Below are 15,933 nucleotides of genomic sequence, written 5' to 3' on the forward strand. Positions count from 1 at the left end.
ATACCTTTGTATCTGCTGTAGGCAGGCCAGTCCTCCAACTGTTCTTGTGCAGTGGCAGGGGCAGCAGGCTTGCAACCTGGTGCTGGTCAGGAGGAAGGCACAATAGGCTGTGTATCACAGTGGGGGTCCTTAGGGCTCTGTTGCCAACCAGGGGCCTGGAACAACTGAAGCTTCTGAAAGTCCTGCTGGGGTGAGTGTGTTAAGACAATTTTGTCCACCTGTCCTTTCGCCTCAGCAACAAGCTCTGTGTAATCCTTGCCCCTAAACCCCCCTCTAGCTGTTGGGAAGTCTTTCAAAGTTCCCACCTTGCTTTTTCCCTAGAGCAGCCAGTTGTGGGTACCTGTTCTCCATATGCAACTAGAATCTCAGTCTCTCTGATTATTCTGCCTGTCTTTCCTTTCCAACCCCACTAATCTACAGAGCACCATGTAATGTGGGTTTGTACTCCCACAGCAGATCTCCAGGGTGTGTATTTAGCAGTCCTGGGTTTCTACTCCCTTCTGACTCTGTTTCTCTTACTTCCATTTTTGAGCTGGGGTGGGAGGAGGGTTTGGGCCCTGCCGGATTGTGACTTTGCTACTTTACTCTTTTCCATGAGATCTTTTCTTTTTCCCAGTTGCAGGCCTTCTGTTGCTGTTTTCTTTCCAGTCTCTCTTTTGGATTAGTTACATTTGTTGTATTTTTGTGTCATATGTGGTTTTGGGAGGAAGTTTCTACCTCACTTCTCACACCACTATCTTTTTCCCTCCCCTTGCACATTTTCAAAGGATGTTTACATTAGATGAACTATACTATTTCTGTATCTTGGCATGAATAGATGGACTTGTATTTATCGGGTATCCTGAACCACTTTGAAGAAAGAGGTCCCAACATTCTTAGTGTTTAAGTACAAGGACCCTTAGAGGGTGGAAACTTTCAGAGAGAGTTGTTTCCATGGGTAGCAGTTTCACATGTCTACAGGGACTAGAGAAGTATGTAAATAAGAGAAGCAAGCCATGGTAACTATGGCAAACTGGAGGGAGTTTGCTTTTCCTTAAGTGAGTTAGCTGCTAATCAATTTTAGCCAGTTGCTGCTATGTGCAATCATACCTTTCAGACTTTCAAAAGACATTAGAAATCAATCATTTATTGTTATGTCATATTCCCTGATTTGTAAATGCTGGCAGTTAATTTAAATTTCCCAGTATGCTATGTAGGACAACACTCAGCCAAAAAAAAGAAAAAAAGAATTTGCAGACTGAATATTTGTAGGTTCTGATTTAGTCCATTTTTCTCATGTACAGATTGAGAAATAAAAATGCAGAGATATAAAATGACATTTTCAAGCTCACATAGCAGTTAGTGGCAGAACTAAGAATAAAACCTAGGTGTTCTTTCTCTTTGTGCAATGCTAAGAAGTTAAACTTTTTTAGTACTCTGAGGAAGGCTAATGTTCCTTTCCCTAGAAAAGTGAATATACATTCCAAATTTTGCATACAGTTTTGGGGATTTCAGACTCCGTGAAATTCATCATGTGCACCAGATAAAGAACCTTCTTTTGTCCCTGCTGGTTCATGTGTTTGTACTACAAAGGGCATAGTGCCCCATTATTCATGCTTAGGCAAACTCAGGGAGAGAGTTATTGGAAGCAAAAGCTGTAGACCGTAATGATACATTTAAGTCTATGACTCTTTGTACTACTGTTCCTCATATAAGTCCATCCAATCATTGCTTTTCTAGTCATTTACACATATATATCACTGATAGGGACATTTGTGTGTTTTTTTAAAGTACATGGTATTTATCATGTGTGTTATTTTGCAAGTATTTTTTTTTAATCACCGTGTTTTGCCTTGTATTCAGGTACATACAGATCTACTTCATTCTTTTTATTTGCTATATCATAATCCATAGCTTGTTAATTCTGTAGCCTATTTAGCCACCCACTGTTGATGGATACTTAGGATGTTTCCAGTTTTTCAGTACTACAAACAGTGTTGCAATAAATATTTTTGTGCATGCCTCCTTGACACATGTGCTAGTGTTTCTCAAGGGGAGAAAGAGAGCAATGAACTGGCCAAGCATGTGATTTCAAAGTGCTTAATCATTTTATATCAGCAATAACTGAAAGTCCCCAATTTCCCCAAAGTCCCTCATCACTTGATATTATCAGTTTAAAACTTTATTTTTCAAAGTGATAGGTAAGAAATGATACCTTAATGCAAGTAAGTTTGAGCATCTTTTACATCTTTTCATATGTTTATCAGCCATTTCACATTCCTGTTGTGTTCAAATCCTTTTTTTGGATTTCTTTTGGGCTTATTTGGCTTTTCTTATTTATAAGGATCCCTTATTTGTTTTCTCTTGTATTCTTGATACTAACCTTTTCTGTTGTATATGTTATAAGTCTTTTTCATTTGTGTCTTTCTCATCCTGGTTTTGCTACTAAATAGCTCTGTGATTTGGGGGATGTTGACTTTCACAGAAACATTTTTCTCCTTTGTAACGTGAGAATACACTACCTCTTAGTTATTGTGTTACTATGAAATGCCAATTAAATAGTGTATGAGCTCTGTGATTTGGTGGGGTTTGGGGGTTCTCATCTGATTTCTGCCAGCCATTTTATAGCTGTAAAGTGCTACTATTTAAGTTTATTGTGAGATATCAATGAAATAGCACATGAAAGTGCTTTGGAAAGTAAAGAATACCTTTGAATGTAAGGCATTTTGTCCTTTTTTTGGCTTTATTATGACTTATCCCTAGGAGCTGGCTTTTGTGAAGCATCCCACATTCTCCACAGATTGATCAAACTCTGGGGAGTGGGTATCACGACATAGCACTTGGCACTTTCTATTCTACACTCTCTTGGGAAATGAAAGAGATGCATAAACAAGATAGGCTCACATTGAACTCCTGAATTCTTGGAATTCATTAGGTGAGATGGAGGTGAAGAGCAATAGCAGAAGAATCTCACTTCTTTACCACTTACAGTGCTTGCTCCAAGGACTGACAGTAGAATTTGGCCATTTATAGAACCAGATATCTACAAGGTTAGAATTATCCTGCCTTTTGTTACTAGCCTGGTCCACTTTTCAATTAGAATCCAGTGTACAGAGGAAGCTATTCTATTCCACCATAGTGGGGGAATATTGGAGTATAGTCTCCTGCTCTGATTACTTTTTGTTGGATGACTGGCCTTGGCAAACAATTAACTAAAAGATGATAACACCTATGGTTTGGGGACACTCATACTCAAAAACCACCTTAGACCTAGATAACTCTGTCTCTCTGCCCTATGCTCCATGCTTTAGAGACCTGTTTCTTTAGCCATGCCCATCCCCTTCTAGACCATTCTCAAAGTGCCCGGACCCAAGAATTACCTGACAGAATGTCCTGAACCTGCTTCAACAGCCTGCAAAACCTCTGAGTCCATCCTCCCGAAGATAGATCAAGCCATTAGACCCTACCCCTGACATGTGCATTCTTATTCTTAGGTCCCAGGCATGACCAAGGGCGACTGCTTAAGAGGGATGTTCCCCGAGTCTGAGTGTACTACCTTGAACACCTGCATACAAGACCCTTGAGGTACAAAATGGGAGGGAAAGAGAAAGGAGGACGATTTGAAGCCAGGGTCCTCCATTTGTACTCTTGCCTCAGCCCTGCAGCTCTTAGCAGCAGGTCTGCCCAGAAAAGCCTCTTCCTTCTGACCAACTGCTTATTTTACAGGTTAAAAAAGGCATTGAAGAAGGTTTTCTTCACCACCCATTTAGAGTCTCTGTATTGCTAGGGTGGGGAGGTGAAATGGATGAATTTCTGAAGGGACATTTGCTGTCTCTGTGCCTCTCCCCTGTCTGTCCCTTGAGTATGCAAGGCTGCTGATGTTTTGTGAAAAGGAAGAAGGATTCTGCTGACACACTGTATTTTTATGAAAGAAAGCTAAGGGTTCCCCTTATCTGTCCACACAAGGCACATCTGCCTCCAAACAGGCTCTGTGCTTCTTAGGGATTCCTTCATTGTCTTGTTTCTTTTCTGAATGTTTTAAGGCACAGTTTTGTGCATCCCTTTCTTTTCTCTAGAGCCAGGGGGAAAGTCATGATATATCAGGGCTCTTGCTGAGGAGCTTAAAATGGGTGCTGGCAGCTGGAATATGGGGGAAGCGAGCTTTCCAGGGACAAATGACCTGCTTGTTCAGCCAATGAGAAGCAAGTTAGAGGAATGATAGCACCAGACAGGCTTTATTGTCTGATCATCTCATAAAAGCAGGATTGTGTCTGACAACTTAACCCTTTTTTAGGTACTTCATGTCTCATCCATTCCCTGGTATGTGACCTCCAGATTCCTTTTCCTAACTGCTGTAAAACTACAGTAAAGATTTAAACTGGTAAAGAAATTTGGGGAGTTGTAAACCATAATTTTAAAAATATAAATTTTAAAAACTTAGAACCACAGCTAAAATGGAAACTAAGCTGTGTGGAGAGCTCATTTAGAATGGTATCAGTCTTAGTCATGTTGCATCAGACTTTTATTGTATAGGCTTGGGAGGAAAAGGAAGTTAGAGGGAAAAAAAGATTTAGCCTTTAGTCTATCTTAAACTGTATGATGGAGTCTTACTCCATTATTCCTGTTTTGAAGAATTAGAATTGATTCTGCAAATTTGGGAAATATCACTGATACTGAGGCCAATTTTGAGTAATAGATATTTATACTGTTCATTTATATTATACTTCCTTATTGTCTCTTCCCCTATAAAAAAATAATAGTCATTTTACTTCTTCCTGCTTCCTTTTCATCACTGGTAAAATGAGGGGTATCCTACCCTATTCCATAGAAGAGTTGAAATAAGAAAATAAACTTATTCATGTGATTTTTAGATTGGACTGTACACATGTATTATTATTATTATTATTATTATTGTTACTATTAGGGTATTCATGTCTAAATATTGTGTGTGTGTTCCTTCATTTGCTCAGTAAACTTTCTGAAACTCTTGCTGCTGAGCATGGGCACAGATAAAAAGATAAAAGATATAGTAAAAGTTGTAGTTCTTACCCTTAAATATTTAAAACATTTCAAGGAAGACAGACAATGATAATAAAAATGTTTCATCTGTTATGTTCACCATGTGCCAGGCCTTGTTCTAAGCACCTTGACATATTTAATCTTACTACCTGTGAAATAGGTACTGTTATTAACTTTATATTACAGATAAAGAAATCCAGGTGCAGAAAAGCCAAGAGACTTGCTAAGGTCACACAGCTAGTGGTTGAATTGGGGCTAGAATTCAGGCAGTGTGGCTCTAGTGTCTATTTTCTAAATCAGTGCTGACAAATACAGTAGTCACTAGCTCCTTATATGGCTTTTGACACTTGAAACGTGTTGGGATGTAAGTGTGAAATACTAGATTTCAAAGACCTAGTGTAAAAAAAATATATAAATTATCTTGTGTTGAAATTGCATGTAGCAATAGTGATATTTTGGATATGCTGAATTAAGAAAAATATTAAAATTAATTTCACTTTATTTTTGTGACTACCAGAAAACATAAAATTACATGTGTGGCTGGTATTTGTGGCTTATATTTCTATTAGACTGTACTACTTTAAATTATTACAATACAATAATAATAATAATAGGTGACATTTACTGAGTACTTACTATGTGCCACATACTGTGCAAACACATACCTTTACAAACACTACTTCAGTTAAGCCTCAGAATAACTTTGTTTATTATCCCCATTTTATAGAAATGGAAGGAGGTTTTAAGAAAGTCAGTACTTTGCCTGAGGTTAGTAAGCTAATCAATGACAGAACCCAAATCTGAAATCTTACACGTCTAATTCAAAAACCTGTACTCAACCAACACATTGTAGTACTATTTCCAGTTAAGTCTTGGGACTTTTTATTTGTTTTTATTTTATAAGAATATTTAATACTGCATACTTATGTATTTAGTATGTAGAAGTTCAAAATAAAAATTAGGTCAGGAGGCAGAGCCAAGATGACGGCGTGAGTAGAGCAGCGGAAATCTCCTCCCAAAACCACATATATCTATGAAAATATAACACAGACAACTCTTCCTAGAATAAAGACCAGAGGACACAGGACAACATCCAAACCACATCCACACCTGTGAGAACCCAGCGCCTCGTGAAGGGGGTAAGATACAAGCTCCAGCCTGGCGGGACCAGAGCGCCCCTCCCCCCAGCTCCCAGCGGGAGAAAAGTAGGCAGAGTGGGAGGGAGAGGGAGCCCAGGACTGCTGAACACCCAGCCCCAGCCATCCGGGCCAGAGCGCAGACACAGTGCGTGTGCGGGGCCCTGGATACAAGGGAAACAGGGCAGCAGGAACGGTGAGCGGGTACAGGAGGCCTGGCGCCGGAGGACATAAGAAAAGCGAGCGGCCATTTTTTGTTGTTGTTGTTTTGTTGAGGTGCATGCTTTTTGGAAGTCTTAAAGGGACAGGGAACCCAATACTAGGGAAATAGGGCAGCAACACTGGTGAGCAGATGCCTGAGGCTGGAGCCAGAGAATAAAAAAAAAACGAGCGGCCATTATTTATTTATTTATTTTATTTTTTTCTTTTTTAAATTTTCTTTTTTTGTTTTTTTTTTCTGGTTGTTGTTTTGTTTTGGCAGTTGCTTTTTGGAAGTATAAAAGGGGCAGGGGGGGACACTTAATCCAGAGGTAGGGAATCCGGGGATCTCTGGGCACCCTAATCCCCTGGGCTGCAGGGAGCAGGGAGGCCCCTTACGGACATAAATAGCCTCCCAGCCGCTCCTGCTCAACCGCGACCCCCCCCACTTTGGAGTAGCTGCCCGAGCCAGGCCACACCCACAGCAACAGCGGAGATAAACTCCATAGCAGCCGGGCAGAAAGCAGAAGCCCTGTCTGCGCCAGCAACCCAGAACAAGCCACTAGAGGTCGCTGTTCTCCCAGGAGAGGAGGGCCACAAACCAACAAGAAGGGAAGTTCTCCCAGCCGTCACTCGTCCCACCTCTGCAAGCTATTCCTATCACCATGAAAAGACAAAATTACAGGCAAACCAAGATAACAGAGACTCCAGAGAAGGAGACAGACCTAACCAGTCTTTCTGACAAAGAATTCAAAATAAAAATCATAAACATGCTGACAGAGATGCATAGAAATGCACAAGAGATATGGGATGAAGGCCGGAGGGAGAGCACAGATGCCAGAAAGGAGATTACAGAAATGAAACAAACTCTGGAAGGGTTTATAAGCAGAATGGATAGGATGCAAGAGGCCATTGATGGAATTGAAATCAGAGAACAGGAACGCATAGAAGCTGACATAGAGAGAGATAAAAGGATCTCCAGGAATGAAACAATATTAAGAGAACTGGGTGACCAATCCAAAAGGAACAATATCCATATTATAGGGGTACCAGAAGAAGAAGAAGAGAGAGGAAAAGGGATGGAAAGTATCTTGGAAGAAATAATTGCTGAAAACTTCCCCAAACTGGGGGAGGAAATAATCAAACAGACCACGGAAATACACAGAACCCCCAACAGAAAGGATCCAAGGAGGACAACACCAAGACACATAATAATTAAATTGGCAAAGATCAAGGACAAGGAAAGAGTTTTAAAGGCAGCTAGAGAGAAAAAGGTCACCTATAAAGGGAAACCCATCAGGCTAACGTCAGACTTCTCGACAGAAACCCTACAGGCCAGAAGAGAATGGCATGATATATTTAATGCAATGAAACAGAAGGGCCTTGAACCAAGGATACTGTATCCAGCACGATTATCATTTAAATATGATGGTGGGATTAAACAATTCCCAGACAAGCAAAAGCTGAGGGAATTTGCTTCCCACAAACCACCTCTACAGGACATCTTACAGGGAATTCTGTAGATGGGAGCACCCCTAGAAAGAGCACAGAACAAAACACCCAACATATGAAGAATGGAGGTGGAGGAAAAAGAAGGGAGAGAAAAAAAGAACCTGCAGACAGTGTATATAACAGCTCAATAAGCGAGCTAAGTTAGGCAGTAAGATACTAAAAAGGCTAACCTTGAACCTTTGGTAACCACGAATTTAAAGCCTGCAATGGCAGTAAGTACATATCTTTCAATAATCACCCTAAATGTAAATAGGCTGAATGCACCAATCAAAAGACACAGAGTAACAAAATGGATAAAAAAGCAAGACCCATCTATATGCTGCTTACAAGAAACTCACCTCAAACCCAAAGACATGTACAGACTATAAAAGTCAAGGGATGGAAAAACATATTTCAGGCAAACAACAGCTAGAAGAAAGCAGGGGTTGCAGTATTAATATCAAACAAAATAGACTTCAAAACAAAGAAAGTAACAAGAGATAAAGAAGTACACTACATAATGATAAAGGGCTCAGTCCAACAAGAGGATATAACCATTCTAAATATATATGCACCCAACACGGGAGCACCAGCATATGTGAAACAAATACTAACAGAACTAAAGGGGGAATTAGACTGCAATGCATTCATTCTAGGAGACTTCAACACACCACTCACCCCAAAGGATAGATCCACCGGGCAGAAAATAAGTAAGGACACGGAAGCACTGAACAACACAGTAGAGCAGATGGACCTAATAGACATCTATAGAACTCTACATCCAAAAGCAACAGGATATACATTCTTCTCAAGTGCACATGGAACATTCTCCAGAATAGACCACATACTAGCCCACAAAAAGAGCCTCAGTAAATTCCAAAATATTGAAATTCTACCAACCAACTTTTCAGATCACAAAGGTATAAAACTAGAAATAAATTCTACAAAGAAAACAAAAAGGCTCACAAACACATGGAAGCTTAACAACATGCTCCTAAATAATCAATGGATAAATGAACAAATTAAAATAGAGATCAAGGAATATATAGAAACAAATGACAACAATAACACAAAGCCCCAACTTCTGTGGGACACAGCAAAAGCAGTCTTAAGAGGAAAGTATATAGCGATCCAGGCACACTTGAAGAAGCAAGAACAATCACAAATGAATAGTCTAACATCACAATTATCGAAATTGGAAAAAGAAGAACAAATGAGGCCTAAAGTCAGCAGAAGGAGGGACATAATAAAGATCAGAGAAGAAATAAACAAAATTGAGAATAATAAAACAAAAGCAAAAATCAATTAAACCAAGAGCTGGTTCTTTGAGAAAATAAACAAAATAGATAAGCCTCTAGCCAAACTTATTAAGAGAAAAAGAGAATCAACACAAATCAACAGAATCACAAATCAGAACGGAAAAATCACGACAGACTCCACAGAAAGACAAAGAATTTTTAAAGACTACTATGAAAACCTATATGCCAACAAGCTGGAAAACCTAGAAGAGAAGGACAACTTCCTAGAAAAATACAACCTTCCAAGACTGACCAAGGAAGAAACACAAAAGTTAAACAAACCAATTACAAGCAAAAAAATTGAAACGGCAATCAAAAAACTACCCAAGAACAAAACCCCCGGGCCGGGTGGATTTACCTTGGAATTTTATCAGACATACAGAGAAGACATAATACCCATTCTCCTTAAAGTTTTCCAAAAATTAGAAGAGGAGGGAATACTCCCAAAATCATTCTATGAAGCCAACATCACCCTAATACCAAAACCAGGCAAAGACCCTGCCATCAAAGAAAATTACAGACCAATATCCCTGAAGAATGTAGATGCAAAAATACTTAATAAAATATTAGCAAACCGAATACAAAAGTATATCAAAAGGATCATACACCATGACCAAGTGGGATTCATCCCAGGGATGCAAGGATGGTACAACATTCGAAAGTCCATCAACATCATCCACCACATCAACAAAAAGAAAGACAAAAACCACATGATCATCTCCATAGAAGCTGAAAAAGCATTTGACAAAATTCAACATCCATTCATGATAAAAACTCTCAGCAAAATGGGAATAGAGGGCAAGAACCTCAGCATAATAAAGGCCATATATCATAAACCCACAGCCAGCATTATACTGAATGGCGAGAAGCTGAAAGCTTTTCCTCTGAGATCGGGAACAAGACAGGGATGCCCACTCTCCCCACTGCTATTTAACATAGTACTGGAGGTCCTAGCCCCGGCAATCAGACAAAACAAAGAAATACAAGGCATCCAGATTGGTAAAGAAGTTAAACTGTCACTATTTGCAGATGACATGATACTGTACATAAAAAACCCTAAAGACTCCACCCCAAAACTACTAGAACTGATATCGGAATACAGCAAAGTTGCAGGATACAAAATTAACACACAGAAATCTGTAGCTTTCCTATACACTAACAATGAACCAACAGAAAGAGAAATCAGGAAAACAATTCCATTCACAATTGCATCAAAAAGAATAAAATACCTAGGAATAAACCTATCCAAAGAAGTGAAAGACCTATACCTTGAAAACTACAAGTCACTCTTAAGAGAAATTAAAGGGGACACTAACAAATGGAAACTCATCCCATGCTCGTGGCTAGGAAGAATTAATATCGTCAAAATGGCCATCCCGCCCAAAGCAATATACAGATTTGATGCAATCCCTATTAAATTACCAGCAACATTCTTCAACGAACTGGAACAAATAATTCAAAAATTCATATGGAAACACCAAAGACCCCGAATAGCCAAAGCAATCCTGAGAAAGAAGAATAAAGTAGGGGGGATCTCACTCCCCAATTTCAAGCTCTACTATAAAGCCATAGTAATCAAGACAATTTGGTACTAGCACAAGAACAGAGCCACAGACCAATGTAACAGACTAGACAATCCAGACATTAACCCAAACATATATGGTCAATTAATATTTGATAAAGGAGCCATGGACATACAATGGCAAAATGACAGTCTCTTCAACAGATGGTGCTGGCAAAACTGGATAGCTACATGTAGGAGAATGAAACTGGACCATTGTCTAACCCTATATACAAAAGTAAACTCAAAATGGATCAAAGACCTGAATGTAAGCCATGAAACCATTAAACTCGTGGAAAAAATCATAGGCACAAACCTCTTAGACATAAACATGAGTGACCTCTTCTTGAACATATCTCCCTGGGCAAGGAAAACAACAGCAAAAATGAACAAGTGGGACTATATTAAGCTGAAAAGCTTCTGTACAGCAAAAGACACCATCAGTAGAACAAAAAGGAATCCTACAGTATGGGAGAATATATTTGTAAATGACAGATCTGATAAAGGCTTGACGTCCAAAATATATAAAGAGCTCACACGCCTCAACAAACAAAAATAAAATAATCCAATTAAAAAATGGGCAGAGGAACTGAACAGTTCTCACTAGGCTGCTGGTGGGAATGTAAACTAGTTCAACCATTGTGGAAAGCAGTATGGAGGTTCATCAAAATGCTCAAAACAGACTTACCATTTGACCCAGGAATTGCACTCCTAGGAATTTACCCTAAGAACGCAGAAATCAAGTTTGAGAAAGACCAATGCACCCCTATGTTTATCGCAGCACTATTTACAATAGCCAAGAATTGGAAACAACCTAAATGTCCATCGGTAGACAAATGGATAAAGAAGATGTGGTACATATACACAATGGAATACTACTCAGCCATAAGAAGAGGGCAAATCCTACCATTTGCAGCAACATGGATGGAGCTGGAGGGTATTATGCTCAGTGAAGCAAGCCAAGCGGAGAAAGAGAAATACCAAATGATCTCACTCATCTGTGGAGTATAAGAACAAAGGAAAAACTGAAGGAACAAAACAGCAGCGGAATCACAGAACCCAAGAATGGAATAACAGGTACCAAAGGGAAAGTGACTGGGGAGGATGGGTGGGTAGGGAGGGATAAGGGGGGTGTATTATGATCAGCATGCATGGGGGGGTGGGAGAAAGCGGAGGGCTGTACAACACAGAGAAGACAAGTAGTGATTCTACAACATTTAGCTATGCTGGTGGACAGTGACTGTAAAGGGGTTTATAGCGGGGACCTGGTATAGGGGAGAGCCTAATAAACATAATATTCTTCATGTAAGTGTAGATTAAAGATAACAAAAAAGAAAAAAAGAAAAAAGAAAGAAAGAAAAGGGGGATTACCCCATGATAGGATAAAAGTAACTGTAAATCAATGATTAATGCATGCTTTAAATATCTTTAACTTTGATCACTTAAAGGGTGTCAGATGATCGGCTATGGAGGTACACTTTTCTGATAATATTCCTTTCTCTTAAAAAAAAAAAGCAGTTCCTGTGTGGTGACCTCCAGTGAGTTCTACACAATGGTATAAAGGGCAGATCAAAGTGTGGGCAAAGGGTCTGTTTGTGTTTATACAGAGGATCAAAGCCTAATTTAGCTACCCAGAAAATGAACTAAGATACGATATGAAGAAGAACTTCCAACATCAGCACTCTCTGGAAGAGTCATACCAGAAGATGATCATCAAAAATCCTCAACAAAGATTCACGCGATGCTGCAGTTGTAGCTGCATTCATTCCACCGGTTCCTGGACTTGCCATTGGAATGAAGAAGGAGATATCTAAGCTGGCCTGTGCATACAGTAAAACAACAAATTTGACTGGATCTACACTGTTGGAACTCAACCAAGAATTAGGAGAAGTGCAAGTTGTAGCGCTCCAAAATCTTACAACTACAGACTATCTACTGTTAAAAGAACATATGTGATGTGAACAGTTCCTAGGAATGGGCTGTTTTATTTGTCTGATTTCTCTCAGCCTGTTCAAGTACAGTTTGACAATATCCATCATATCATAGACAAATTTTCACAAATGCCCAGGGTGCCTAACTGGTTTTCTTGGCCTCACTGGAGATGGCTGGTAATTATAGATGTGCTTTGGTTATGTAACTGTATTCCTATAATGTTAATGTGTGTGTGCAATTTAATTAGTAGTTCAAAACCTATACATGCTTAAATTACTGTACAAGAAGATATGTCAAGGAATAATCAATCTTCCCATGTTTTCTTCCGTCTGCTACCTCTATAGCTTTTCTTCTTCCTTCCTAATTACAACCCTTAAATAGAATTCGTGCCTCATATCGAATTTACCGAGTATCATAATTCCTCCAAGTGCTAAAGATACCTCAAGACAAATGCTGGGCATAGAAGCCACAGGGCATAAACCTACAAAGAAGTAAAAAGTTAACCTTTTCAAACAATATGGCTTCTCTCTCACTTACCAACTTTACATCTCCCTGTATGGCCCCAGAAGATGACTGGTTTGCCAGAAACGGTAAGATTCCTCAAGGGAGGAACATCCTAAGACAGGCACAGTCACAGGGGTGCCATCAGGTGTGAAATTGGGGATCAACAGAGGTGAGGCTTAGAACCTCTCCCCCCCTGTTTTGAGAGAAATCTTCTGCATCCGTGGATGTTTTATTGCCCTTGTCTAGCTTGGATTAACACATAGTCTACAGGCACATACCTGATCATCTACATTTGCTCTCTTACAACACTAAACTAAGTTTTCTACCTTTATCTTACATCTACCACTTCAGCATTTTATTAAAAATAAAAATAATAATAATAATAAAGGGAGAAATGTGGGATCCACATATAAATCAAGTATAAAAATCAAACAAATATTCATATTTGACCTGATTGTTTTTAGTTCATAATGCGTGATCAAAACCGAAAGTTTCTGTGATGGCTGCCCTTGCACTGTTCACCATGTAAGAACTTATTCACTATGTAAGAATTTGTCCACCATGTAAGAACTTGTTCATTATACTTTAGAAGATTGGAGACTGTTGAGAATTAGGCTTGGGGTTGATTAATTATTGTGCATTGAGTCCCCTATACAGAATTTTATTGTTGTTAACAACCATTTGATCAATAAATATAAAATATGCCCTCTCAAAAAAAAAAAACTGGTAGGTCATAAAATAGACATCCCAAATGGAAATCCCTGTTGCAGAGTCTTAGCCCTCAGTGAACACCAGCACACTTGAGCCCTGCGATGAAGTAGTGAGTCAGACTGTAGAAAATTCATTTAATTTTCATTCCAATAGTTCTGTCAGATCACTGGGCAATTTATGGCCCTACCCTCTTTGTTCACAGAGAAGAGGGGTAATGCAGCTTTCCTTAGTTATTTAGTTCTCTTGACTGGTAAGAAGAAAATTTGTTCTCCATTTCATTGTCCTAGGAAATGCTGTTTATGTTCAAGAGATCAACAAAATGCTGATGACCCCTGATTTTTCTTTCTTCTAGAGCAAAGACTCAGGTGGACTGAAGGCAGCTATGATAGAGTTGGTGGAAAGGTTAAAGTTCAAGAGCTCAGACCCTAAAGTAAGTATTGTTTGGGAATAATTGGGAATTGGTACCCCAAGTATTCCTTTTTCCTTGAGCTAAGTTCAAGGGATATTAATGATCGTCTTTCTGAACATTGTATCAAGGTCTAATTAAGCCTGCCCATCAGAAGCACTGTTCTGATATGCCTAGAGAAAAGTCATCTATTTTTCTCCTTTTCTATTTTATGACTTACAACACATAATTGTTCATTGTTTTCCCTGAACTGCAGACAAGTGCATTTTTAATCTTCCTTTAACAGGCTTTTGAGACTACTCTCCTCAGTGTCCATTAAATCCCACTAAAGGTATCTGCAGTGCTGATCAGCCTAATGCTGGCGGCTGGAATAGGCTCCAGACCCATCCAGTTGGTGCTCAGTACTAATGTCTTGTCTCTCCCCCACTTGCCATGGCGAATGCTCTTGTCCTCATGAGCTGGGGTCTAGTTTGGGAAATGATTTAAGCTTCCCAGCTTTCTTTGTAAGATCATGGGGGCTGTAGGATTGATATTCTTGGAGATGCCATACCGTGTGAGGTGGACTGGGAACTGAAAATGCTGGAGGGATATTAACTACACATACAGCCTCCCTTCTATCCAGACACTTACTGTGGCACCACCTGATATTGGTGCCAGCTGGCTGTGCCTAAAAGCCAAGCCTTTCACAAATAGGAAGGAGCATGATTTTGTTTGACTTTTTGTATCTTCTTTTTTTTTTTAATTTGAAGTTCTTTGTAAGGAAATAAGAGTAGCATTTCTTGAGCACCTACTGAGAGCTAGGTACCGTGCTAGGAGCCTTACACACCTTTTAAAAAATTGTGGTGAAATATATATATAATGAAATTTACCATTTTAACCATTTGTGATAGTTCAGGTCAGTGGCATTAAGTACATTACATTGTTGCACAACCATCACCCCCATCCATCTCCAGAACTTTTTCATCATCCCAAACTGAAATTCTGTATCTATTAAACACTAACTCTATATTCCCTCTCTTCTCTTTACATACTTGTGATTATTGCAACAACCCTGTAAATTAGCTTACTGTTCCTTTTTTATTGATAAGGACACTGAAGTTCAGTAAGTAGGGCCATTTGCCTCAAGTCTAGTGTAATTTAGAGCTAGGATTCAAACTCGGACTTCAGTGTCTGTACTCTTTTATATCACGCTGCAGACCAACTGGATTTCATCTCCTTTCTACCATATAATCACATTGTGCCTCTGTTTTCTAATCTGGAACAGTATATGAGGCAGAGCCACAATAACAGGCTCTTCAAAAGGCAGCTGCAGACACCAGTTTACAAAATTATTTTCTCCTCATACAGCAATGAAAGTACTGGGACTTTGGTAAAGACTTTTGTCTTCTGGTACATTTAGGGTTTCAGAGGTAGAGAGTATATTGGGGCAATCCTTATCAATTTGCTTAGCTAAAAGTAAAAATACCCCTGCTATAAATAGCTTTTCTTTTAATGAAGATTAACTAATTAATTATTAAGCTTACTGAAAATTTTTTTTTAACTGAGTTTCTCTGGTTTCTGGGGCAACAGCTCTCCTGAAAGAGACAATTATATTTTCTGTTTCTGCCACACACACATACTTATAGGCAGGGTAGGACAAGAGGATGTATACAGATTACATTGAGTGGCTTTTGTGCATGATGATAATACAAGTAAAGT

General features: G+C 39.2%; 1 protein-coding gene across 2 annotated transcripts in view; it reads left to right on the plus strand.

The window, feature by feature from the left end:
• The window catches only part of TRIM44 (tripartite motif containing 44), a 182,928-nt gene that overhangs the window by 47,320 nt on the left and 119,675 nt on the right, over positions 1-15,933 (plus strand). For both annotated transcript variants that reach the window (XM_036891865.2, XM_057507560.1), the window contains exon 2: positions 14,182-14,259. In XM_036891865.2, the coding sequence (XP_036747760.2) occupies positions 14,182-14,259 (78 nt within the window). The remainder of the gene's footprint in view (positions 1-14,181; positions 14,260-15,933) is intronic.

Source organism: Manis pentadactyla, chromosome 9 (assembly GCF_030020395.1).
Source record: "Manis pentadactyla isolate mManPen7 chromosome 9, mManPen7.hap1, whole genome shotgun sequence".
Taxonomy (NCBI): Eukaryota; Metazoa; Chordata; class Mammalia; order Pholidota; family Manidae; genus Manis; species Manis pentadactyla.